The 25516-nt window shown below is 48.6% G+C and overlaps 1 protein-coding gene across 4 annotated transcripts in view; it reads left to right on the top strand.

Moving 5' to 3' along the window:
• Window positions 1-25516, top strand: part of TMTC1 (transmembrane O-mannosyltransferase targeting cadherins 1) — a 243968-nt gene that overhangs the window by 81558 nt on the left and 136894 nt on the right. For 3 of the 4 annotated variants that reach the window (XM_062195020.1, XM_062195023.1, XM_062195021.1), the window contains 2 exons: window positions 22401-22482; window positions 23573-23676. The exons of the other annotated variant lie outside the window; for it this stretch is intronic. In XM_062195020.1, the coding sequence (XP_062051004.1) occupies window positions 22401-22482; window positions 23573-23676 (186 nt within the window). The remainder of the gene's footprint in view (window positions 1-22400; window positions 22483-23572; window positions 23677-25516) is intronic. 4 annotated transcript variants of the gene reach the window in all.

Genomic DNA, 25516 nt, shown 5'->3' with positions numbered 1-25516 from the left:
CCAGGGTGTGGAGCAGTGCACCAGCGGGATGCCAGAGTCACAGGCAGTGGTGTGACCCACTGCATGCAATGTCAGCCCCGCATTTTTGCCTGTAACTCTGGTCGTACAAAAACAACGGGAAAAGGTGGGAAATGGCACTCTTTTTTCTGTTGGTCCACACTGAATTCAGCCAAAACTTGTGATCTGTTTCTCAGAAAAAGGTGGGAGGAAGCTGGAGTGGGTGCTGGGAGGAAGGCGGATGCTGACATAAAATGCGGTCTTGACTTTGTCTTTTTAGTAGCTCGGTCAAGGAACTGAAAGTTCATCTTCTCCTCTGTGACGTGGAGACGATGCTAACCCCAGAGGGTTGTTTGCAAGGGTAATGAGGGGAGTGGCATATACCCAGCACCCACAGGGCACTGTCACTGCTGTGTCCCGTCGCTGGGGCATGAGTGCGTGGGAACTGGCTGGTGTGCTGGTGGGGGCCTGCACCTGCCAGGCAGAGGCAGCACCGGGTGGGGGCCTGACACTTGGCGGGATTCTTCCCCAGCGGGGAGCAGTTGTCTGGTCACCTTTTGTGGGATTTGCCTACAGCCACAGTGTCTTCGCAGATTCACAAATGGTAGAAGACTGTTTGCACAGTGGTGAAATGAAACTTCTCATGAATTGTTCTTACTGAATTTGAGCATTAAAGACATGGGTCATTACTTAGGCTTTGAGGTGTTTAATGAGGAGGGATGGAATGAGAGGGCTGTGTGAATTTTCTGGTCTGACATGAGTTGCTTAGGAGAAGTGTTAACTCTGCTGAAATAATTCAGTCCCTGCTGTTACACACTTGTCCAGGAAGCAGGCAGCTCCCCCTCTCCTGCCTGGCTGTTTGAGTGACGTGGGGCTCAGTTGAAATGTCTTACACATGGATACTCTTCTCTCCCTCATAGTTCAGTGTGTGTTTCTGGAACTCAAGCCAGTGCAGACCAAGCTGTGTTCCCCCCCATGCCCCAACAGAGGTCGTGTTGCAGCTGTAGTGGGCAGTGTGACTGTGTTTGGGATTGGAGCCTCTAAGGATGTAAGGTACGTTCGGTGACGTCCCCAGGATGGGGCCCTAATCCACTAGCACTGGTGTCTTTAGAAGAACAGGAGGAGACTGCAGAGTTCTCTCCCTCAGTGCACAAGCGCCTACATGCACAGGGGAGGGAGCGTGAGAGGACACAGCAAGAAGGCAGCTGACCCCAAGCCCGAGAGGGAGCCCCCACCGCACACCAGCCTGGCCGGCCGCTTGTCCTGGGGCTTCCGCCTGATGAATTGGCGTGCGTGTTCTCTGTAACTCTCAGAATCACCCAATCCATGTTAAACCCGTGCCACAGACCTCATTCAAGCTTTGTCTCCTGTCCTCATACTGCCCTTCCCAGCCACAGACTCCCCAGTTCCTGGGTTGCACACACCACGTCTCTTAGTTTTGTTAGATCTAGAATGTTCGTGAGTGTTCTTTATCTCTGTGGCACTGAGATTGGCACGAGCGCGAGGCCTGTTATCCTGCTCGGTTTGGATAACTCTGGTTCTTCCCTCGTGGTTGGGTGTGGATTATGCACCGTCAGGAACACAAGAGAAGTGGTGCTGGGTCCTTCTGGGTGCATGGTATCACGGGGTGCCTGGTGTCCATGTGGTCATTTGATTAAAGTGGTATCTGCCACTTTTCTGTACTGTGGAGCTAACCCCATTTTCTGTGTCATGAGTGTATTGTGGGTTGTGCTTTGAGACCAGGAACGCTCCATAGATTCAGCATGTAGATGTGTTTGGAGCCCACACACACACTCACTAGTTTGAAAATTCACGGTTTGCTTTTTTCATTCACTTATTATGGTGGCCGGAGCGTGATTTTTACTTCTGTTGTTACAAGCTTTCTATTGTGAAGAAGCGCTGTCTCTTCTTGGTTTATAACTAAATAGACCCATGTATATTAAAATATGCCAGAATCCAACTTCTGATTCCGATCATATAATATAAACTCTCCATATTTGGTGAAAATAGAGTAATTTGTTTCATGTGATACAGCAATGAGACAGAGAAAAATTTCAACTTATTTATGTAAGAGGTAACATTGTCATAGCTGAAATGGATTTTTGTGAATGGCCAGAAAGGGAAATCAGAAGATGGCGTGACTTGGAGGTTGAGCGCAGCCGAGAATGTGAGAGGCGGGCATTTATTTAGAACACTGAGGGTGGTGATGGGTTGGGATTGAGAAAAGTGCAGCCCAGGCAGGGATGGTTCCTGTTGGAGCTGCAGCTCAGGGATCGCATCTGGGCAGGAGATGCAGGTGCACGGCAGCCGTGTGCTCGGGGCTCCTGCCAGCCGAGGCAGCGAGGCGTGTGCGTCTCCTCCCAGCTCCGTCTCTGGGGACATCCCGTGAGCCTGGAGTCAGCCGCCGAGGGAGCTTTTACACCATAGACATCAGCCCATGAGTCCGATGCCTCTTCATGTCTCCGGGGCGATGGGTTGGGGTGCGCTTGGCAGCCAGCACCCTGCGGGTGAGGGGCTCCTGTAGGGACAGTTTGACCTGAAGATAAAGCAGACTAAACAGAGAGGTCTGGGAGTAGCAGTGCGGGGATGGGTGTGGCGGGGGAAGACAAGGCACGGAGGGGCTTTGGAGCGGATGGGAGATGGGTGTGGGGGAATCAGGGGAAGGTGTGTGAAGAGTACAGGAGAGGAGAGCTTTCCACGAGGAAGCTTTGATGAACAAAGTCGCCTCTGAACGCGGAAGGAGGGTTGATGGACAGGACCACGTGTGAACAGAGAAGGTGTCCAGTAGGAGCAAGACTGATTGCGGGCTGGGGTCTGGGATTGCTTGGCTGTCGTAACGCATGGTTCAGTTCAATGATTCAGCAGAAGCTGGGCTGGTGTCTGTAGGAGTACGGACTCTGTCCTGGCCTCCCCTTCTTCTTTTTTTTTTTTTGATAGCTAGTTATAGACACAGACCGAGAGAAAGGTCTTCCTTCCGTTGGTTCACCCTCCAAATGGCCGCCACAGCCAGCGCTGCGCCAATCTGAAGCCAGGAGCCAGGTGCTTCCTCCTGGTCTCCCATGTGGGTGCAGGGCCCAAGCACTTGAGCTATCCCCCATTGCCTTCCCGGGCCACAGCAGAGAGCTGGACTGGAAGAGGAGCAACCGGGACTAGAACCCGGAGCCCATATGGGATGCTGGTGCCACAGATGGAGGATTAATCAGTTGAGCCACGGTGCCAGCCCTGGGCTCACCTTCTTAAACAGTGAACATCCCACTGGGAACCATCACCGATGGGGTGATGGAAGGAGAGTGTGTTTGCTTTCTGTAGGTGCCCTGGCCCACTTGGCTTTTAAAATTGGGATCCATTTAGAAAATGTGAATTTGCTTTACCTTAGAATCGTGGCTCCTCATCAGTATTGTCTGAATATACAACTTAATACTCAAAAACAATTTTCAGTAAATAACTGTACTCACCAAAGTGTTTTTTTTTAGCCATAGGTATATAGAATGTGATATTTTTATTTTGTCCGGTTTTTGCTAATGTTAAGTTAGGTAGCAAAGCAAAAACCAATCTTTAAACATAGAACTTTTCATGTAATGCACTTAGTGTTAGCTATTATTTGTAAGCCTGCTATCAATTTTTTATGTGAAAAATAAATTTGGAAACAGGATATTATACTCTCGAATAAAAATATGTGAAAATCGTGTAAAAATAAAAAGGATAGAGTTTAACTAGGAGATGTATACTTTGGTACCCGGGAATTTATTTGTGCCAACAATGTGGCATGAGTCAATATATTTTGCTGCTGATAAGTGACAGTGCCTGGTATCTAGTTAGAAAAATCTTTCCTTAGAGTGTGACTATCAGTTACAGTGTCTGTGAGTGTTTTTAGCTGTAAAAATAAAAGTGTGTGTTGGAAGGATATGATCCTATCATCCTCTCCCCAGGTCATCTCTTAAAAAGTGGTTTCTTCACTTGGCAGTGCAAAGCCCTGTGATAGAAAGGAAAGAAGGTTCTTGGACTCATATTAACAATAGCTTGGCACAGCTGAACACCAAAGAACTGGTTAGCATGTTTTCTACCTGTTTGTTTAAAAAATTTTATTTGAGAGTGCAAGCAAGCGATTACTCTGCAAATGCCTGAAATGACCAAGAGATCGAAGCCAAGAGCCAGCGTTCCCACGTGGATGGCAGGGTCCAGCCACTTGAGCCACCACCAGCTGCCACCCAGGGTGCACATTAAGTGGAAACAGATTGGAGCAGAGCTGGGACCCATACCCAGCTCTCTGATGTAGAATGCAGGCCTTCGGCCGGCACGGTGGCTTAACAGGCTAATCCTCCGCCTTGTGGCGCCGGCACACCAGGTTCTAGTCCCAGTTGGGGCGCCGGATTCTATCCTGGTCGCCCCTCTTCCAGGCCAGCTCTCTGCTATGGCCCGGGAAGGCAGTGGAGGATGGCCCAAGTGCTTGGGTCCTGTACCGGCATGGGAGACCAGGAGAAGCATCTGGCTCCTGGCTTCGGATCAGCGTGATGCGCCGACCGCGGTGGCCATTGGAGGGTGAACCAATGGCAATAAGGAAGACCTTTGTCTCTGTCTCTCTCACTATCCACTCTGTCTGTCAAATAAATAAATAAATAAATAAATAAAAGAATGCAGGCCTTCTACCCAACATTTTAACGGCTCGGCGGAGGGAGTACTTGCCCTTCTACTTAACTCTTGAGCTAGAAAAAACTTCCCTGTGTTCACTGCAGGCAGCCAGCAGTCCTTTGCAGTAACGTGATGAAAAATAGTTGTAGGCAGCTAAGCACATGTGCACGCCTGGGACGGTGAACCTGTGCCTTGTGCCGTGTTCTCATTGTACGGTGGAACTTGGAAACGTTCATAGAAAACTCTTCTTATGAAATGACTGTACATGGATTTAAAAATCTTTTGGCACTTAAGGAAACTTGTGTAGCTGTGGAGGCTTAGGTGGCATTTTTTGAGTGTAATTTGGGTTCAGATGTTTGATGGTGTTCTTTAAACGGCTTCTCCCTGGGTTCGCAAAAGGTTTATCCCAGTTTTAAGCGTTTTCCTTCCTTCCTTCCTTCTATTTTTGGGGTCTTATATTAAAATTCACGAGGCTTTTTTTGGGATGAGTGATGTAAATGAGTTTGAGTTTTTAAGAATCTGAGTTTGCGCTGCTTTCAGGCAGTAGCATCCTCAGCCTGGAATAGACCATTGAAGCCCGGAGTTCTGGTGATTCACCTGCTAAGGCTAATCGAACCCAGGCTGCACTAGCCACTCTTTCAAGGCGAGATGAGTGCAGATGGTGAATCTGGGAGTTTTGGTGTCTGTTTATGCTTCGAGCTCGGTGTTGCTGGGAAATGAGGCAGCAAGGCACAGGGAGGAAGGCAGGGCTTTCGAATTTGATTTGGTTATTTTAAATGTCTTGCAGATCCACAGGGAAATGTAGAAGTGGTCCAGAGGGTCTCTTAGCCCCTTGTTTACATCATGCATACATGGAGCTTAATAGCAAAAACAGGAAATTGATGTGGTGTCTATCAGAGTGATTGCTGAAGACTGAGTGAGTGTTGTAGATTTTTAAACATGTCACCACGTTGCCATTCAGAGACAATTCCACAGGGTTATACCAATTCTCCTGCTCAGGAGAAGCGGATGATTTTTTTCTCCCGTCTCACTGAACTCAGGCCAACTCTGGGTTCCATTTTCATTCTCTTCTGAACACAGTATTTGTCAGTAATGGGACATGAATGTTGCCTGCCTGAATCCTTTAGAGCATCTCACGTGGGCTTCGCAAAGATGAATTTGTAGCCCTCTCCTTGGCCGCGAGATGCCACTTCCCACAGCTGTTGGCTTCCCTGTAGCTTAAGCTCATCTTAGCTGTGAGCGAGGACTTGCCTACCATAGACTGTGTTTCTTGTTCACGTAAAGGCTGAAGTGGACTTTGCTTGTTGGGGGACAGCTCGCGTCCATGCTGTGACTCGGAAGCTGCCGCCTGTCCATCTTGCGGGTCAACTTCTCCAGGCGGTGCTGTCAGGCCCCTTGCTTGATTTCATCCAGCAGGAAGGGGAAATTGCTTGCCGTGCAGGTGCAGTGGGAAGATGGTGGGAGCGGGCTGAATGTAGTGCCTGTCACTTCTCACATCTCGTGGCTGGAGCTCAGTCGTCTCTAGCTGTAAGCAAACCAGGCAAGTCAAGGGCCTGGAAAAAGGAGGAGGAGTATCTGGAATACCAGGTACTTTATGACATCGCTGCAATGGTGTAGTGCCGGAAGAGGCCGTCTTTTGAAAATGAGGAAATTAAATCATCTAGCTGTGTGAGAGCAGCTTGCTGATCAGCGTGGATCCCAGGCCGTATCTGTGCTGCCTGTGGTCCTGTGTGTGCTTAATGGTGCAGAGAGCTTTTTGTCAATTTGATTTTACTTTTGTTTTCGTGATCTAGATCCTGAGCCATGTAAGACTGACCAGTAAAGAAAGGGAAAGTAGGGGCCAGCACGGTGGCGTAGCGGGTAAAGCCACCACCTGCAGTGCCAGCATCCCGTGTGGATGCTGTTTTGAGTCCTGGCTGCTCTGCCTCCAATCCAGCTCTCTGCTATGGCCTGGGAAAGCAGTAGAAGATGGCCCAAGTCCTTGGGCCCCTGTACTCACATGGGAGGCTGGAAGAAGCTCCTGGCTCCTGGCTTCGAATTGGCCCAGCTCTGGGCATTGCTGCCTTTGGGGAGTCCACGAGCAGATAGAAGGTCTCTCTCTCTCTTCCTCTCTCTCTTCCTCTCTCTTTCTCTCTCTCTTCCTCTGTCTCTTTCTCTCTTTCTGCCTCTGTAATTCTGCCTTTCAAATAAATTTTAAAAATCTATAAAAAAAAAAAAAAAAAAAAGAAAGGAAAACTAGTGAGCATCCGGCTCAGTGGTTAAGATGCTGCTTCTTTGCCGTGCCGTTAGCTGGTACCAGAGTGCCTGGGCTCAGGTGCTGGCTCAGCTCCTGATTCCAGATTCCTGCCGACACACATCCCGGAAGGCAGCTCGTGAGACCACAGGTGCCTAGTATGTGTGTCTCTCTGCTTCTGCCTTTCACATAGATTAAATGGGAAGCAAAAATTAAACAAAAAAAAATTAAAAATAACAACAAAACAACAAAAGGAGGTGCTGCTGATGAATCGGTGCTTTTGCCTGAAGGCAGATCAGGAAACCTTACAGGCTGGGGGCGGGCAGTGCCTTGGGACATGGGGAGGTGTGCGTCCTGGCCTGGCCCTCTGTCTGCAGGAGACAGACCCCGCAGCCTGCGCTCCATCACCGGGTCTGGTGGGCCTTCAGCTACCGTGGTCCTCACCCAGCTCCTGGTACAGGAGGAAGAGACATCTGTGCTCCTCTGACACTGTGGCGTGACTGCTGGCTCCGGAGCCGGTCGGTGCTTCCCAGCTGTGGCTCCCTTTGGGCAGCTGATTTCTGTCACTTGCCACCAAGGGCTGAGTGCAGAATTGAGGGTCAGTGTGAGTTCTGTCCCCTGCCCAGTGGAGCGAGCACAGCTGCCCCGACCCGCATCCTGAAGGGGAGCTGTGCCCAGCCTGTGCCTGCTGTGTGTGGTCTTTCTGTGGCTGGAAGGTGGAGGGCAGATGGGACCGCTGGACACTGATCTCAGACTGTGCCAGGGGTCAAGTTCCTCTTTGGGAACTTGCATGTTTTCTTCTGGAGTTTTCTCTTGCTGGACATGTGCTTCTCTGGCCAGTGTGGCTCCCTGGGAGGAAGAGCCCCTGAACAGGAGCCACCGTGATAGCACGGAGGACGTTGGAGAGAGAATCCGGTAGTCATGAGCTCTGTGTGCAAGGAAGAGATGATAAAGGAACGCAGCACCTGAGAGGAAGCCTGTATGTGAATTCTTGCCAGCATCCAGAAGCCAAAATGAATGGAGGAGTACGTAGAAAAGTTTGGGAAATGGGTCCAGTGTTGTGGTGCACTGGGCGAAGCTGCTACTTGCAAGGTGGCATCCCACATCAGAGCACTGGTTTGAGTCCCAGCTGCTCTGCTTTTGAGCCAGCTCCCTGCTGATGCAACTGAGAAGGCAGCCAAGGTGAACATGTTTGGTCCCCCTGACACCCACATGGGAGACGCAGATGGAGTTCTGGGCTCCTGGCTTTGGTGTGGCCCGACTGTTGGGGCCACTTGGGGAGTGAACCAGAGAATGGATGATGTCTCTGCCCCTCCCCCCACCAGATGTCACTGTGTCTTTCAAATAAATAAATAAATAAAACATTTTAAAAGTAGCAAAAATTTTTTTAAAAAGAACAGTTCATGGAAAATATAATTAAAAGGTAAAGTTTATTTTGATGCAAAAATTTAGAAGTTGATGCATAGTTTTTTTCAAAGCTTACATTTTTGTGAACTTTATGAAGACCCCTTGTATGCATGGATTTCAATTTTTGTTACCAAAGTCCTCCCATATTTGACACATATGGCAGAGTGAAAACAGATAAATAAATCCCAATTCTACGTGTAAGGTTTGGGAATTTGTTTTGTTTGAATGTTTGGTTTTGGTTGTTTGTGCTAAGGTTAGTTATATAGATCCCATTGTATCCCTCATTTATGGGCATAGTGTGTTTTAAAGTCAAAACTGTCAAATTCTGTGTAATTAATGGCATATGATTGAATTTTAGCTTTGGAAATGCCAATGTCTACTACAGTCAAGCAGGCGCTGTTTGGTCTGGCCAAAGTCATGGCAAGGCCATTGATTGCTCTGTAGCGGACTTCGTAGGCTTAGTGGTTGGCAAACCTCGGTCTCCTGCTCCTCTCCTTTCCTTTTTGTTCTTTAATAAAACGGCACTGTTGCGAAAACCTGAAATTGGCTTATCTGTGTTAGATGAAAAGGTTTGTCTGACAGCTTGAAAGTGTGGGTGAAAAAATTCTAGTTTTCGAGTTTTTGGAATTAACAAGCTGAGCCAATTAGTAGATACCTTGAATTAGTAGGTACCTTGTACCAGAGAAACACTTGTTTTTCATCCAGCGATGAATCCCTTGGAAGAAAACCCAGTGAATCAGGGTATATCTGTGTGTGTGTGTGTGTGTGTCCGTGTGTCCATTCAAGGTAAGAAGAAAATCCTAGTGTTCTCTTTGGATATTTGCAGACCAGTGGTGTGGGTTACTGTACGTGCTGTTTATTCTGGTGCACTGTGGTAGCCTGCTGGCGGCTAGCCTTCTTGGTGACCAGCTCATCCTGTTTGTTTGTCTGTTTTCCCCAAAGCACTCTGTTTTAGAACTGCAAGTGCCAGTAATGGAAAAAGTAGACTGGTGGGCCACCTTTATTCTGGATGACGTTTGGAGAGGTTTCAGCTGGGCTTGGGTTAAGTGTAGGACAGGACATGTTAAACCCCTGGAGCCATCAGGGTTTGCAAATGTAGCTGGAAGACTGGTGTGCTTAGGGCTCTGTCTGATGGATTGAACACCTGCTGTGCTAAGCATCTGGCTAGATCTGCAGCAGAAACTCAACCCAGTCAAGAAAGGAACCGTTGCTCTTCTTCGCATCAACGTGAAGTTGCTTTGTGCGTGGTCTGATGACCGGAAATACGACACTGTGATGTTAGGAAGAAAGTGAAATTGGCTGCAAAGAAAATGGAAGCCCTCAACAGGTCACTTGGAAAGTCGGTGGGACAAGGAAGCTGCCTGATGCCTATTGAACACTGATGATGGTGGTCACAGAAGAGATAAGGGCACTGCTGGGGAATCTTTGGCGAAGCCTAGGAAGTTCTGGGGGGGAGGCATGGTGGGTGTGTGGTGCTGGGGTTGCAGGTGCCTTTTGGCTCTGTGGGGCAGGGGAGCCCAGCACCTGGGCACACTGACTGCTGAAGGGGGCAGAGCTGGGTGGCGGCCCTTGCTGGCCACCGGGATCCACCTGCACAGCACACGGGAGGATCTGACGTCAGTACCCAGGCTGCAGCAGACCAGCATGGTGAACCGGAAGCTGTTGAAAGCTGTCTCTTCCTGGAGAAGAATCTGTTCCTTTCCCTCTGGTTCCAGGAGACAAATCCTTTCTCATGCAAATTCTGGTCCAGTTCCTTTTCTCATGAGCCCTGTATTTGTAGGCATAACAGACTGGGCATAGAGTTTTAGTATGCCCAGCCTCCTTGTGGTCAGTTTTAAATCTGGCTGCTGTAGGTGCCTTCATGGGCTGGGCACTGACCATCTCCTCCAAGTCCCTGCAGCCACTTTGTCAGGGAGGAGTTGCAAGGACCACTGTGCAGGGGAGGCACCGTGACCCAGGGAGGTGAAAGGGCTTCTTGCCTGGTCTCCCAGTTTGCTGCGGAGTGAATGACTCAGGACGCAAACCCGGGTCTGTGTGACTCCGGTGGGCGACTGTTGCACCGCACTGTGCTGTCCCTGGACTAGCAAGAGTGGCATCTCTTGGGAGCAGGGCACAGAGGACCCTCAGTGATGTGCCGCCGGTGAAGGCATTGCTCCAGAGGTGATGAAAACATTACCAGCTGCAGCGTGATGCACCGACATTCTCGATGTCTTCTTTATGAAATATCAGCGAAATAGGAATAAATATTAAATATGTATATGTACACCTGAGTAATGACGGAGGTGGAGATGTCTCATTCCTTGGGCAGCTTTGTTGCTTAGGATCTTTATGTTTTTTAAGATGAGGTCTGTGAGATCTAGCAGGAAATTAAGAGGAAGTTTAAAAATTATGTAATCAAGAGAAGCATTCCTTTCACAAAAGTGTAGAATAAGTTAGTTTGAATTTCTTTCTCTTTTTTGTTTTTAGATTGGAATTGGCACCCATATGGGACACCAGCACTGAAGGTGGCGGCTTTACCCGCTACGCCACAGTGCCAGCCCCAATAATGTATTTTTTTTTAAGATTTATTTATTTATTTGAAAGTCAGAGTTACACAGAGAGAGAAGGAGAGGCAGAGGCAGAGACAGAGACAGAGAGAGAGGTCTTCCATCCACTTGTTCACTCCCCAGGTGGCCACAGTGGCCGGAGCTGCTGATCAGAAGCCAGGAGCTTCTTACAGGTCTCCCACGCAGGTGCTGGGGCCCAAGGACTTGGGCCATCTTCTACTGCTTTCCCAGGCCATAGCAGAGAGCTGGATCGGAAGAGGAGCAGCCGGGACTAGAACCGGCGCCTATATGGGATGCCTGCGCTGCAGGCCAGGGCTTTAACCCACTGTACCACAGCGCCTGCCCTGGATTTCTTTCTTTTCTTTTTCTTTCTTTTTTTTTTTTTTTTAAAAAAAGCTATTTCATTTGAGAGGAGGGGTGGGAGGAGAGGGGGAGGAGGAGAGGGAGTGAGAGAGGGAATGCCCATCTGCTGGTTTGTTCTCCAAATGCGTGCCACAGCCAGAGCTGAGCCAGGCTGAAGCCGGGTGCCAGGGGCTCAGTCCAGGTCTCCTGTGTGGGTGGCTGGGCACAGCTGCTTGAGCCATTGCTGTTGCCTCCCAGAGTCTGCATTCGCAGGAAACTGGAGTCAGGAGGTAGGGATCCAGCCCCTGTGCGATGGGTGCCTTCAGGCTGAGCACTTGCCCAGTGGTTGTCAGTTTCTAACTTCTGCCGTATTGACAGACAGGCTGTGCAAACGGGACCCTGCACGGTTATCTGGGTGATGATCGTGCGTAGCTTTTGTATTCTGTGCGAAAAGCCACTGTGATTCTTCTTTCTCCCTCTTAAATCTCCCGATTTCTGCTGAGACACTGCCACGTGCATGAGAAGTAGAGTGTAAAAATCAAAGCAAATGCGCTAGAGGTGAAGCCCACAATCTTCACTTTGTTCTAGCAGAGCGTATTTGTCTTCAATGTAAAAAATCTGAGTTCTAAGAGAAATAGAGCTTGCACCCTCCACAAGTAAGATTCTTGAAAGCACGTGAAATCTACAGGTGTTGGCCAAGACTGCAGGGAACGGCTGATCCCCGTGGTGCGGCCCCTGCAGCTCTGCCAGGCCCCCCTCGTGCCTTCGGTTACGGGCAGCAAGGCTGGGGCCTGGGCCGTACCCTCCTTTCGTTCTGCCTCGCCGGTGAGCTCCCGTCAGTGGTGATGGGTTGCTAGGCCGCTTGCTTTCCTGCAGCAAAGTGATCTGTCTGAGGTGCAGCTGTGGCCGCAGGAAGCCCAGGCTGCCAGATGTCCTGTTTGTCCCCTGCATGAACCCAGTGTATGACACCACGTGTGTGAGGTGGCTGGGCTGTTGTCCACTGTGGTGAGAATCACTGCAGAGCCTGTGCAGGGGGCTGGGGGAGGGGTGGGCTGGGTTGGAGAGAGACCTTGTGAAGGTTCCCAGCAGCAAGACCGTCTCCTCCCTGGAGAGGAGAAGGGACTCAGGATGGAGGCATGGGTTCCAGTCCCGCTTTGCTCTGCGCTGGCTTTGTGTACCTAGGTAAGTAAATTTGCCTTTTTAAGATAGGGATAACACCCACTCCATAAATACACACATTGATGCATTTAAAGAGTTACAGTGTTCAGAGCAGTGTCTGGTCTACAGTGTACTCAGTAAGTTATGGTGAGCTCTTATTGAACAGGAAGACTACATATTTATTCCTTTCATAGGTTACTTCCAGAGCCTAGCTCAGTTCCCGGCGCTCGGCTTGTCGTGTTGGATGTTGTCGTCTGGGTGGCCAGCCGTTTTTCATGGCAAGGAAGTTGCCACAGGGCTTTGTTACCCTCCTGGAGTTCTCTTCCCTCTGAACCTACCTGATGGCTGTGTTCATGCTTTGGGGAGGAGTAGCTGAAGTTGAAGCTTCCTCGTGGGGATGCGAAGACACAGAACTGGCGGGCAGTAAAGTGACAGGTGGCAGAACTTCTTAGCACACAGGCTGGATTTAAATCCTGCTGCCCCTCTCACTTCCTGTGGGCCTGGGGGCGAGCTAGTTAACCATGAACGCCTCCACTTTCCCACTTTTTTTTCCCCATTTAAAAAAAAACTGTTATAAAACCAGAGCTATAAAACATAAAAATAAAGCAGAATACCAAGTATTATTTTATTATCTACATCATATGCAAATTAGATACCAGATAAAACCTATCACAGATATTATTTTGAAATTCAATCTCTTCTTTTTTTTTGTTTTTTTTTAAATTTTTTATTTTTTTTAAACTTTTATTTAATGAATATAAATTTCCAATGTACAGCTTATGGATTACAATGGCTTCCCCCTCCCATAACTTCCCTCCCACCCACAACCCTCCCCTCTCCCGCTCCCTCTCCCCTTCCATTCACATCAAGATTCATTTTCAATTCTCTTTATATACAGAAGATCAATTTAGTATACATTAAGTAAAGATTTCAACAGTTTGCACCCACATAGAAACAACACTTTCCCACTTTTAAAATGCAGCCACTAAGAGTGCCCATATTACAGGAATTGATAAGGAGGGCACACATTAGAACTGTGCCTTAGACAGAAGCCCTCATGAAATCGTGGCTGTACTTGTTATTGTTGTTAACAGAAAATGTTTCACTGGTTAACCAGGCACTTCCAAGATTAAGCATTTTTTCTCACTGGCTTAATTGTACTTCAGTCCATCAGCTCTTTAGACCAATAAGAGGTTCAGATAGTGTGATCGTAGTGTTGTTGGCTGCCCTTAACCTTTGTCTTAGAGCAAAGACTTACTTGTGAGCCTGCACCAATGCCTGTTGCATGGATTCTGTAGCGTCGCTGGTGTGCAGCAGCCCTGGGTGGATAAGCAGTGTTGTTCAGTGCAGCTGCTGCACTGTTGGACGTTGCAGTGGGTTGCCTCTCTGCTCAAAGCCCTTTGCTGCCAGTCCACAGCCAGAAGGACCACTGTGCACCTGGGACCTGCAGGCCGTGGTGAAGTGACCCTGCCTGCCTCTTTAGTCTGTTTGCTCACCGCTGTCACTATTAGATGCTGAGTCCCAACGGAATTATTTATTTATTTGGCAGAGAAAGAGAAAGATCTCCTACCCACTGGTTCACTTCCCAAATGCCTGCAATAGCTGGGGTTGGGCCCGACCAAAGCCGGGAGCCCAGACCTCGGTCTGTATCTCCCAGGTGGGAGGCAGAGACTCAACCACTTGCGCCATCACTTGTTGCCCCCCAGAGTACACATTTGCTGGAAGGTGGAACACGAAGTGGAGCCAGGCCTCAAACCCGGGTACTCTCACGTGGGATGCAGCATCCCAAGTGGCATTGTAACTCCGTGCCAAACACCTGTCCCTCCCGTGGACGTGGTTCACTCTCCAGGTGCACCGGGCTTCTCCGTCCTTGGCCCCTGTGTATCTTCTACCTGCTCTGCCCTCCACATCCACTTCTCAGCCTCCTCACCTGCCAGCTGCCTTAGCATGAAAAGCCACTGCCTAGACCTCTGTGAGCTCATAGAGACGCTCAAGACAAACTTTACCACTTCCAGTTGATGAGAACATGCCGAGGCTGCATTGTGGCCTACTGGACTGAGCCTCCACCGGCAGTGCCGGCGTGCCTTACAGAAGCACGGGTTCCAAACCTGGCTGCTCAACTTCTGATCCTACTACCTGATCATGGGCCTGGGGAAACAGCAGAAGGTGGCCCAAGTGCTTGGGCCCCTGACACCCGCGTGGGAGACGTGGATGGTGTTCCAAGCTCTTGATTTTACCCTAGCCCAGCGCCTACCATTGTGGCATGGATCAGTGCATGAACTATTTCTCTCTCTCTCTCTCGGACTTCAAATAAATAAGTTGTTTTTTTTTTTTTTTTTTTTTTTTTTTTGGAAAGCGCATGCTGTGGTTTTATGGTGGTATCCCCTCCAAATGTTACAGTTGCAACATGTTCCCCTCCATGGTGATAAGACGTGGGGCTCTCTGAAGTCAGGAGAGCTCTCGTTTTCCGTGTGAAGGAGGCTTAGGAGGCAGATGCCTCTCCCTCCACCACGTTCCTGCCAAATGAAGACAGAGCATTTGTCCTGTTTCCCTCCCCCCTTCTGCATGACAGCATGCAGCAAGAAGACCCTCACCAGGCACCAAGTGACAGTGCCTTGATGTTGGGCTCCCTGGTTGCCAGAACTGTGAGAAACAACTGCCTGTTCTTCCTACGTTACGCGGTGGGTGGTATGTTGTTACAGCAGCGCACACAGACCAAGGTGGAAGTCACTGTGGTGTGTGTGTGCGGAAATGCCACTTCCTATAGATGCTCCTGCGCTGACGGTGGGTTGTGGCCTCATAAACTCATTGTAGGTGGAAAAGATTTTAAGCCAAAACTCCGTTTATGACCCTCATCTACTGAAGGGCACAGCTGAGCGGCATGACACACTGGGTCCCCGGGGGACCACGGGGTTGACTGGGAGCTGCAGCTGGTGCTCTGAAATATAGCATGTGACCTACGGTGTCTACCGAGCGCACCGCTTCTGCGCCGTGGTAGGTGGCAGCATCGCAGTCGGGGGGCGCCTGGGACCCGTGCCGGAAGTGTGCTGAGCCATCCAGTGCTTCTTACATCTGTGCTGCTTGTGTAGCCGTGCCGTGGGTCTGAGTTCCTGCTCACCTCTCCCTCTCACCAGAGTGCCTGAATCAGCACCGCGTAAGCACATTCCCCAGACAAGGAGGAGCTGGACTCGATAAGGAAGGGGAAGTGCTTAGTGCAGTGGCTGACATTAAATGCACCGGCTGCTGGCCTCCTAATGGGGTACAACTTCCTGGGACTACTGAGGGAAGACAAGCTGACATCGCCAAAGCTGATTTTTTTTTTAATTACTTGTAGTAGGGATTAAAAAAAGTCAGTGCCTCTGACTCAATTAAGGAACATAAATTGTGGATCCTTGGACTGAATTAGTAAACTTACTGACCTTTGACACGAAAGCCCAATAACTTCCTCCAAGTAAGTTAACATGTTGGGGATTTATCTTTGTTTTCTTACCTGTTAGACTACTTGAGTTGCTTTGAGGCAGAACTATGTTCTATTTTTATATTCTTTTTTTATTTTATAGAAAAATATGTTCTTTTTATCCCCCCAATAATCTAAACAAGCATTTCTTCTAAATAACATGATGAGTTAAGAGCTTCAAATTTGGGGCAACGGGGGTTTAGCCTAGCAGTTGAGACACTGGCATTCCACCTCTCAGTGCCTGGTTCAGTTCCCACCTTTGGCTCCTGAACTCCAACTTTGGTCTATTGCAGACCCAAGGAAGCAGCAGTGATGGCGCAAGTAATCAGGTCCTGCCACCTGCGTAGGAAATGTGAGTTGGTTTACCAGCCTTTGGCTCCGGCCCTGGTCTAGTCCCAGCCATGCAGGCTTTGGGGAGCTGAACCAGAAGACAGAGCGGAGTGTTCCCTCACTCTCCTGCTCTCGCCCCGTCCCTCCCCCTCTTTGACAGTCTGCCTTCACCACTGCCTCTCAGATAGTAATTACATAACGTTTTTGAGAAAAACCTCCCGCAGGCAGGGCAGGGGTGTGGAAGGTCAGCCTGGGTTTCTGAGTGCAGGTACCTGAGGAATGTATCGTTGTCTGGTTGGAAGAGTCAGCTCTTTGGCTCACAGGGGACATCATAGGGACTCCGAGGTTGCTCTGCACCTGCAGCTCTGTAGAAGACCTCTGTTTATTAATGTTTAGATGCAGGTTCAAGGAATGAGGATGAAAGAGGGCATCCACAGACACTTTAATTTCTCTTGGTTTTCAAATGTTTAAAAAAATATGTTTATTCAAAAGAGTAACAGAGAGAGACAGGGACACATACATGCACACATAGAGTTCTTCCATTTCCTGGTTCACTTCCCAAATGGCCATAGCTGCTGGGACTGGGCCAGGCTGAAGCTGGAAGCCTGGAACTCCATCTGGGTCTCCCATGCAGGTCACAGGGGACCAGGTCCTTTGGCCACTGCTGCGGTTTTCCCAGGTCCGTTAGCAGGGAGCTGGAGCAGACACGGAGCAGCCGGGGGCTGAAATCAGCACTCTGATAACAGAATGCTGGTGTCCCAGGCGTGACTTAGTTTTCTGTGCTACAGTGCCAAGCCTCTGTTTTGAAACTTTTTAATAGGTTATTTTCATTTGTATTGGAAAGGCAGACAGACAGGGAGAGAGAGTCAGACAGGGATCTTTGAACTGTGAGTTCACCCCTCAAATGCTCACAACAAGCAGGACTGGGCCATCCTGAAGCCAGGAGCCTAGAATTCGGTCTGGGTCTCCCACATGGGTTGCAAGGACCCCAGGTACTTGAGCCATCACCTGCTGCCTCCCAGGGTGCACCCGCGGCAGGAAGCAGGCACTGCAGTATGGGATGCAGGCGTCCCCAGTGATGTCAGTCCCTGCACTCAGTGCCTGTCCATCCCTGCTGCTTTTGATCCGCTCATTGCCTTTTCTGACGTGAACTGTGTCTCTGTTATCTCTCGTCAACGAGAAAGCTTTTTTCCAGTCTTTCTAAGAGGAATGCTATCTGAGTTCCTACTCTGAGAGCTCTGAACTCAAGTTCTTGGGTGGGGGTGGGGGTGGTCGGTCAGAATGTGTGATTGTTTGCTTTCATACCTTGAAAGGACAAAGGAAGTTAAATGAGCTACGAGTGGTATTCTAGATAGAATTCCATACATAGCTGTTCATAATTTATTGGCATCATGTTAAGCACCAGCCTTTTATTATAACTGAGATGTTTGTTGCCTGGAGCTGCTATTCAGACACAAATTTTGAGATAATTACAGAATCTGAGAAGAGATGAAAGATCTAGTGTCGTCATTCTGCATCTTCAGGATTCTACGTAAGGAAAATGCTACACACAGTGCTTCTCTTGTCTCCGCTTACTGTTCACGTTCCAAACTGAGCGTTTTTATTTTGTGTCCTTATCTATCCCTGGAAGGTACAAACAACACAAAGAAAAGGCTGAGAGAAGGCAGGGGTAAACATTCTAAAAAAGTCTCTTTGGGCCAATAAGCATTTACTGACCATCTTGCTGTGTGTGTAAAAATGCTCGGCTGCCACGTGTTGAAGTGTTGTAAGAAGGACTTGCTCCCTGGCCGGGGGAGGGGCTGTCGCATTAGATACAGAGACCCAGAGACCGGCTGGCGCTGTGGCTCAATAGACTAATCCTCCTCCTGCGGTGCCGGCACACTGGGTTCTAGTCCCGGTCGGGGCGCAGGATTCTGTCCCGGTTGCCCCTCTTCCTGTCCAGCTCTGTGCTGTGGCCCAGGAGTGTAGTGGAGGGTGGCCCAGGTCCTTGGGCCCTGCACCCCATGGGAGACCAGGAAGAAGCACTTGGCTCCCGGCTTCGGATCAGCGCGGTACGCCGGCCGCAGCGGCCATTGGAGGGTGAACCAACGGCAAAGGAAGACCTTTCTGTCTCTCTCTCTATCACTGTCCACTCTGCCTTGTCAAAAAAAAAAAAAAAAGATACAGAGACCACTTTGTTGTAGTTGGCCATGGAAGTGGGAATTTGTCACCAGGGAGCAGTGTGGGGGTGGGTGGGTGGAGAATGAGGAAGAGAAAACAACATAGATAGGTAAGAGGATCTTTGCTGGAGAAAGGCTGATTATACACTCCCTGGGGAACTGTGGGGAGGCACACCAGGACTAGGGGCACGGGCCCTTGCTAAATGGACCTGTGGGAGTTCTTGGTAACAGAGCCTGCCTCCAATTGAGTCAAACAAAGAATGCTTGTCATACGAGTGAATTATCTGTGGCCACAGTAATTCTATGTTAACAGAGGCCAGTGGCATAGAATAATAAGTATTCATTCAGCTCCCCAGAGTGTGGGTGGGTGGCTGGGTGTTCTGCTCTCTGCTGAGACCTTCAGCAGCATTCAAAGACTCAGTGTGGAAGGTGAACTTCAGGGAGAGAAGTCCCCGTGTAATGCTGCGTATTGGATCAGGATTGCCTGCGAGGGGGGCTGGTGGTAGTCAGAACAGATGGTGTGTGGGGGAGCATAAACTAGGAGATTGACTCGGGGTGGCTTGATCTTTTGCTTTTATTTTGTAAAAATCCAGAGTTGTTAAAAATGAATGGTTTAATGATGCAGTAAACCAAACTAAGATTTAAAATATTTTATATGCAGCTGCAAATTTGGAAGGATCTGCTCAAAACAGAATATCAATTCTTGTTTCTTTCCTGCCTCATCGTTTGATTTTCTCTTTCTTTCTCTCTTTCTCTCTCTCTGTCTTTTTTTTTTTTTTTTTGAGACTTGCTGTGTTTCTTGGCTGTTCTTCAGTCCTTTATGATGTCAGTGAGAAGGTAAAATCTTTTAAACTTGAAACCATTTCGTTCACCTCTCATGGATAAAAGGAGAGCACGAAGCTTTGCTAGACTTGTTCCACCTTGAGTGACCAGTTTAGAGGTAGGCACAGGAGTAGAACCTTGGACCCTGGGTTTTATTCTTGTTTCCCCATTAGCTTTGGGATAAGCATGTGTTGTTTGTTTGGCTTTGCAACCAAAACACTGGTAACTGGTTTGCCAGTGTGGAGCGTGGGTGACAGGTTTGGTTCTCTTACGATCGGCGTGAGTAACCAAGAAGATCTGGTGGCAGAGTGAAGTATTCGAGTTTCTGTTCCTTGTGTATAGAGGAAGGAATCACAGTGTTCTTCCTTGAGGACCTGTTGCAGTGCTGAGTTAGAACTGTGTGAGAATCACATGCGTTGCGGGAGGGCGTGTTGTGTGCTGGCTTTGTTTTCCTGCTGACAGTGACACTGGTACTGTGACCCGCTGTTCTGTGTTACAGACTACAGGAGGGCCTGATGGGGAGTTGGCCCTGCAGCTGGGGGTGGGGCAGAGACGCCCAGGACTGAACCCCTGTGGTGCTTCCTGTGCGCATTTAGGATCCTAACCGCAGACCTAGTCTTGCGCCAAAAACAGAGCCATGTCATTTTGGCTTTTTTAATTTTCCCTCATTTAGTATTGGCCCACTAGGAATAGAAATCTTGGAGGAAAAAAAAAATCATTTTTTTCCCCAGCCACAGCTCTCAGTATCATTCTAGGCTGTCATTACTTTGAGATGATCACTTTAAGAGCAAATGATTGGGTTTTGTTAGCTTAATTTCTTAGGGAAATAGAATTTCTCCAAGAATTTCTCAACTGGGAAACATCTCTTAGATATAATTCACTGAAATCACCACCATGGGAAGTTTTTTTTTTTTTTTTTTTTTTTTTTTTAAAGTAAAACATGGGGAATTTATCTGGTTGTAGCACTGGGAAAAAATAAATCCTAGACTCTGGATTCTGTGTAAGGGATTTGCTTTCCAACCTTGTGAGCAACAGGAAGGTTGAAGAATTCGGTTTCCAAAGCTTGGTGCTCAGTGCCAGGAAGCCCTGTGTCCCTGCACCGTTTCTTTCTTTCTTTTTCTTTTTTTTTTTTTTTTTTTTTTGTTTCTTTTTTGAAAGGCAGAGTTAGTGAGAGAGAGAGACAGAGAGAAAGGTCTTCTTCCCTTGGTTCACTCTCCAAATGGCCGCTACAGCCAGCACTGCGCTGATCCAAAGCCAGGCGCCAGGTGCTTCTCCTGGTCTCCCATGGGGTGCAGGGCCCAAGCACTTGGGCCATCTTCCACTGCCCTCCCAGGCCACAGCAGAGAGCTGGACTGGAAGAGGAGCAACCGGGACAGAATCCGGTGCCCCAACCGGGACTAGAACCCGGGGTGCCGGCGCCGCAGGCGGAGGATTAGCCTGTTGAGCCACGGTGCCGGCCCCTGCACTGTTTCTTAACCACCTGTCCTCCGCGCCCTTTGCCTGCCTGTGGCTCTGGCTCTGACTGGCATAGAGGACCATGCTTTGCTCTGCCAGGGGCTCTTTGGATATTTATAACATCAATTGCAGACCCTCCAAAGTAATGAACTTAAAAATTAGCCTGCTATATAGACTTACTGAAACTCTAGTCCCCCCTGGTAGGGCAGACCAAGTTCCCTTCCCTGTAAAGGGACAGCAGACCTGTCCATGCTCGGTCTTGGCTGAGGTGCTCAGAAAGTGCTTCACAGTAAAGGCAGAGCCCATAGGGGGACACCGAGCAGTGCTTTTACTGTATGGTGACCACAGGCCCTGTTGACCATGAAGCTTGCAGCCAAGGGTTGTGCTGTACCAAAATGCGTGCATACAGACACGCACAGGAGCTTTCATACAAATGTCAGGCAGCGGTTTGGGGACAGCAGCTGTGCGCCTGTGCTGTGACGCAGCCCTGGCATGCCTCCTTGCCTGGCTCTGTCGGGAGTTCAGGGAATAAAGGGATTTCCAGTGCACAGTGAAAGCTGACTGTTTCATGAGTCTTCATTCTGCCTGTGATAAAGACGTTCAGGGTCATGTCTGAGCCTGTGTTGCTTCCACCACTCGTAAGGGAAAGGGAAGTGAGGAAGGAGAGACTTCCCTGTGCTCTTTCCAGTGTCATAGCTTACAGAGCCGTGGAGCCACGTGGGTGTTATCTGTAGAGTGCTTGGTGAGACACTAACCCACGCAGGTCTCACTGAAGGATTTCTCTTCTAACAGACGTTTCCCTTCTGATAAAGAGACCTCATTCACATGCATGGTTTAAGAGGCTGGAAGGAATATTTTGAGGGAACAATGAATTAAAAGGAGTAATGAAGGCTGGGCATGTAGCCTGGTGGCTAAGAGGCCTCTTAAGAAGCCCCTGGCCCGTGTTGGCGTGCCTGGGCTTGATGTCTGCCTCTGGCTTCGTGCTAACGCACACCCTGGGAGGCAGTGGTTCTAGCTCATGGGTTCCTGGCACCCTCCTGGAAGACGTGGATTTGGTTCCTGGGGCCTGGCTTCAGCCCCGGTCCACGGCTGGCTCCGTGTTTCAGCTGGGGCTTGCGGATCGCTCCTCTCTTTCCCTTTGTGTGTCTGTAGTCAGCCAGAAGTCATGTCTTCTTTGTGGTTGTGGGAGCTGGCATTTTACCCAAGGGCGTGAGCTGGGGCAGGTGCAGGGTCCTATCTAGAAACGATAGTTGTAACCTGGTGGGACCTCAGGGCTGTGGGCAGGTGAAAAATTCCTCATCTGAGCTGGCTCTGATGCCACCGGTGATGGTCCCTGACTTCATTGCCTTGGAAAAACGACTTCACTACTTCTCACATACACTGGGCATCGTCTTGTTCTTGGGGGGGAAGACATTTGTGAGGTGTTTTGTGGGTGGAAGACGTTGCCCCCCTGATGACATTAAATGAACTCTTGGTGGAAGATCATCCCTGTGGGCACTGTGGCCCGGCAGTCCTCAGAACGGCTGCCTTATTTCTGATTGAATGTGTTGGTGTCATGTACTGCTAACGGTGCTCAGTCCTGCCCCTCCTACGATCTCATTTATGCATCCCAGCCTTTGTGCGAAGAAGATACTATTACGCCCTCTTATAAGTGAGAGAAGCTCAGAAACTTGCCCTGTTTCCTGGGCTGTCAGCCGCACAGCTGGGGGTTGAAACCTGGGGGTTCTGCTCTGAGGCTGTTCTCAGCTTTGGCCTTGGCAGCCTTTGCCAAAGCCACAGCTCCAGTGTTCACCTTCAGAGACCCTCACCTGCCAGACTCGCATACTTAAGCTTTTTTTTTTTTGTTTTCTCCTTTCCTGTTGCAGGTATCTGACAGCAAGCAGCAATAGACATTTCCTGGTTACCATGAGGCCATTTTTGAAAAGGGCCGTTTTGGTCATAAGTTATGTAAGTATGTGTATATTTACCTTGAATGTTTCTTTTTTTTTTTTCAATTTTTATTAAACTTTTATTTAATGAATATAAATTTCCAAAGTATAGCTTATGGGTTACAATGGCTTCCCCCCTCCCATAACTTCCCTCCCGCCCGCAACCCTCCCCCCTCCCGCTCCCTTTCCCCTTCCATTCATGTAAAGATTCATTTTCAATTCTCTTTGTATACAGAAGATCAATTTAGTATATATTAGGTAAAGATTTCAACATTTTGCCCATATAGCAACATCAAGTGAAAAAACTACCATTGGATTACTAATTATAGCATTAAATAGCAATGTACAGCACATTAAAGACAGAGATCCTACATAATTTTTTTTTTCAAAATAATTAATTTTCTATGCCATTTCCATTTTAACACCAGGTTGTTGTTTTTTTTTTTTTACTTTAGATAGAGAGCTAATTGAGATTATTTAATAGAGGCACCTATGGGTTCTGACCTGAGTGTCACTCCAGTGTTCTAGGTAGATAGGAATCCCGTGACGCAGTGTGAGCAGCAGTGTTTCCCAAGCCCCTTGCGAGGTACTGATGCTGAGTTGTCCCAAGAGGAAGCGGCACAACCCTGCGTGTATCCTTAGCTTTTGTTGCCTGACAAAGGATCCCTACATTTAGTGGCTTCAGTATGGAAACTGCTTACTTGCCCTAAATGCTTTCGCTTTGGTGCCCTGGCTGGTGGTCCTTGAGATCATCGTCATGTTTGGCTGGGGCGACTCAAGGTCATGCCGCTGTCGTAGGAGCTGGGTCACCTCTGTTCCAGTCGCCGTGGTGGCTCTCAGCGATATTTCTTTCTCTAGGGCCTCTCTCTGTGGCTTTCTTACAAGGAGGTTGCCTAGGATTTGCCCAGAGCATGGCAACTGGGTTCTTAAAGAACAAACCGGAAGTTGCCGGACTTCTCCATGATCAGACCCAGAGCGGACCCAGCAGGTGCTGCCCTAGGTCCTTGGGGAGGGCCAGCTGAGTCCCTTTCTCGACAGCAGGAGCAGATGCACTTGCAGAGGGGCAGGGGTCCCTGGTGCCACCTCACTAACTCTTCTCTTCCCTGAAGGTCACTGTCATTTTGTCCTTGCGTCTGTGGATCATGGGAGGATCCATGCCCCTGTTTTCCGAGCAGGATAACCCAGCTTCGTTTTCGCCTTATATTCTTACAAGGTCAGTGGTTTTAATGCATTGCTTGGTTCTTACTAAGATAGTTTTAAGTAGTCTTGAGTTACATGTTGACTTTACATTTCGAGGAGAGAAGCATTCTATCCTATATTGTGCGAAAGACTGTTGGGGCAGTTGTACTGAGGTTGTTCTCATTGGTGTACTTTTTGTTGTTGTTGTTTTCAATAATAAGTGTCCACCGGCCCATACAGCAGATATTACAGAGCAATGCAGAGAGAAGTGTAGAGTGGACGTGGTAACCATTGGTTAGCCTGAAATCAGTGGGGAAGTTAAAAGTGAGAAACAGAAGTGAACAAGTGTTTTTGCTGAGGTGGGGTTGACTATGTCTTACCAAAGACGTCTGGAGTTACTGGGGGTCAAGAAGAGACCTTGGTCCATGGATCTCATTCTTTGAGATGATTTTAAATTCCTTATGTTCAGTGTGCTGTGCTGTGCTGCTAAGGATTTCAGATACACTAGATGAATATTTGACAATTTTAATAACTTCTGCAGAATGTTGTTGCTTGTAGTCCTGAGCTGTCACCTGTTTATATTTTGGCTTCCTCGATCGTCATAGGGGCAGCTGACCCCTGCCGTGTTTCTGTGCCAGGCAGGAGTATCTGCTGTCACTCATTCACCATGTGGGTTTTAATGGATACGTTTCTACTACTTTTTGGCTTTCTTGTGTTGTTTTTAGTCTTTCTTCTTCTTTTTCTTTAGATCCTTTATTTTCCACTCAACAACTATACCTTCTAATCTGATTAACCCATTTTATAATAGATTTTATATCAGTTGTTTTTGCTAGCTTGAAATACACTCATTTGTATTAGCTACATCTGTGCTTTTGGGAATCATTGGTATAGAAGCCCTAGTGTAGGCCTATGCCTTCCAGGCAGTCACGGCCTTTATAAATGGCTTATAACTTAAGTTTATCAAAATTTTATTTAATGTTCCTTTAATTAAGCTTGACGTCTCTAACCAGGTTTTTGTTAATGTTGCAATCTACTGATCCTCTTATGGCGCCTCCCACTGACCTTCAGGATTGCCAGGGCTCCTTGACCAGGTATTTTTAGCTGTGAAAGCTCATTGCTGAATTGTTTCAGGTCCTGTAGCTCCTTAAATAGCTACTTTCTGACTATAAGAAAAAAAAAAAAATCACCTTTGCCAGATCCCACTCTTACATAATGGCCTCATTTCCTTTAGCTTTGGGTTGGTTTCCCTCCAGGTTTCTTGTGTCTTGAATTTGAGCGCTCGGTTTTATCTTTGTGGTTAGATGCAGTCCCTGTTCCCTGAGCTAAGGAGTCTCCCAAAGCCGGGGTGCACCGTCAGAGGAGACGGCAGGGAGAGCAGGCACCCTGCTCCCAGGTCACAGCCGGTGATGTCATTCCCATCAGAGGTCATCAGTAACCACGTGGCTGTTCGTGACCCGTGGAGTCCAGGCTCAGGTACCTTTGACCTCTGGCTCACTCACTGCCCTCCTTGCTGTGTTGTCTGAGCTGCCACAGGGGTGGATTCCATTTTTCTCTTTGCCAGTAGCTAAAAAAAAGTCTTTGATGGAACCCCTGACAGAATTCAGACCTCGGGCCCGTTGTTTGCCAAGTTCTGCCTTTTCGTTTTCCAGGCACATGTAGAGTTTTTCCGAGGGGTCTGGTGCACATTGCGTCCAAAACTGTCTGCATCAGCCCATCCAAGCGCCTACACAAAGCAATACAAGGCGACAGATCAGACGACGCTGAGGGCCCTCGTATCATCGGATCCTCCCTCCCCTTCCTGTTAAAAACATCTTTCTCTTCTTGTGATGTGTGGCCACCTGGGGACATTTCTGGACAGATGCTCAGAGTGACTT

The sequence above is a fragment of the Lepus europaeus genome, chromosome 6 (assembly GCF_033115175.1).
Source record: "Lepus europaeus isolate LE1 chromosome 6, mLepTim1.pri, whole genome shotgun sequence".
NCBI classification, from domain to species: Eukaryota; Metazoa; Chordata; class Mammalia; order Lagomorpha; family Leporidae; genus Lepus; species Lepus europaeus.
The sequence above is the reverse complement of the archived record's forward strand: the minus strand, read 5'-3'. Positions and strand labels throughout refer to the sequence as shown.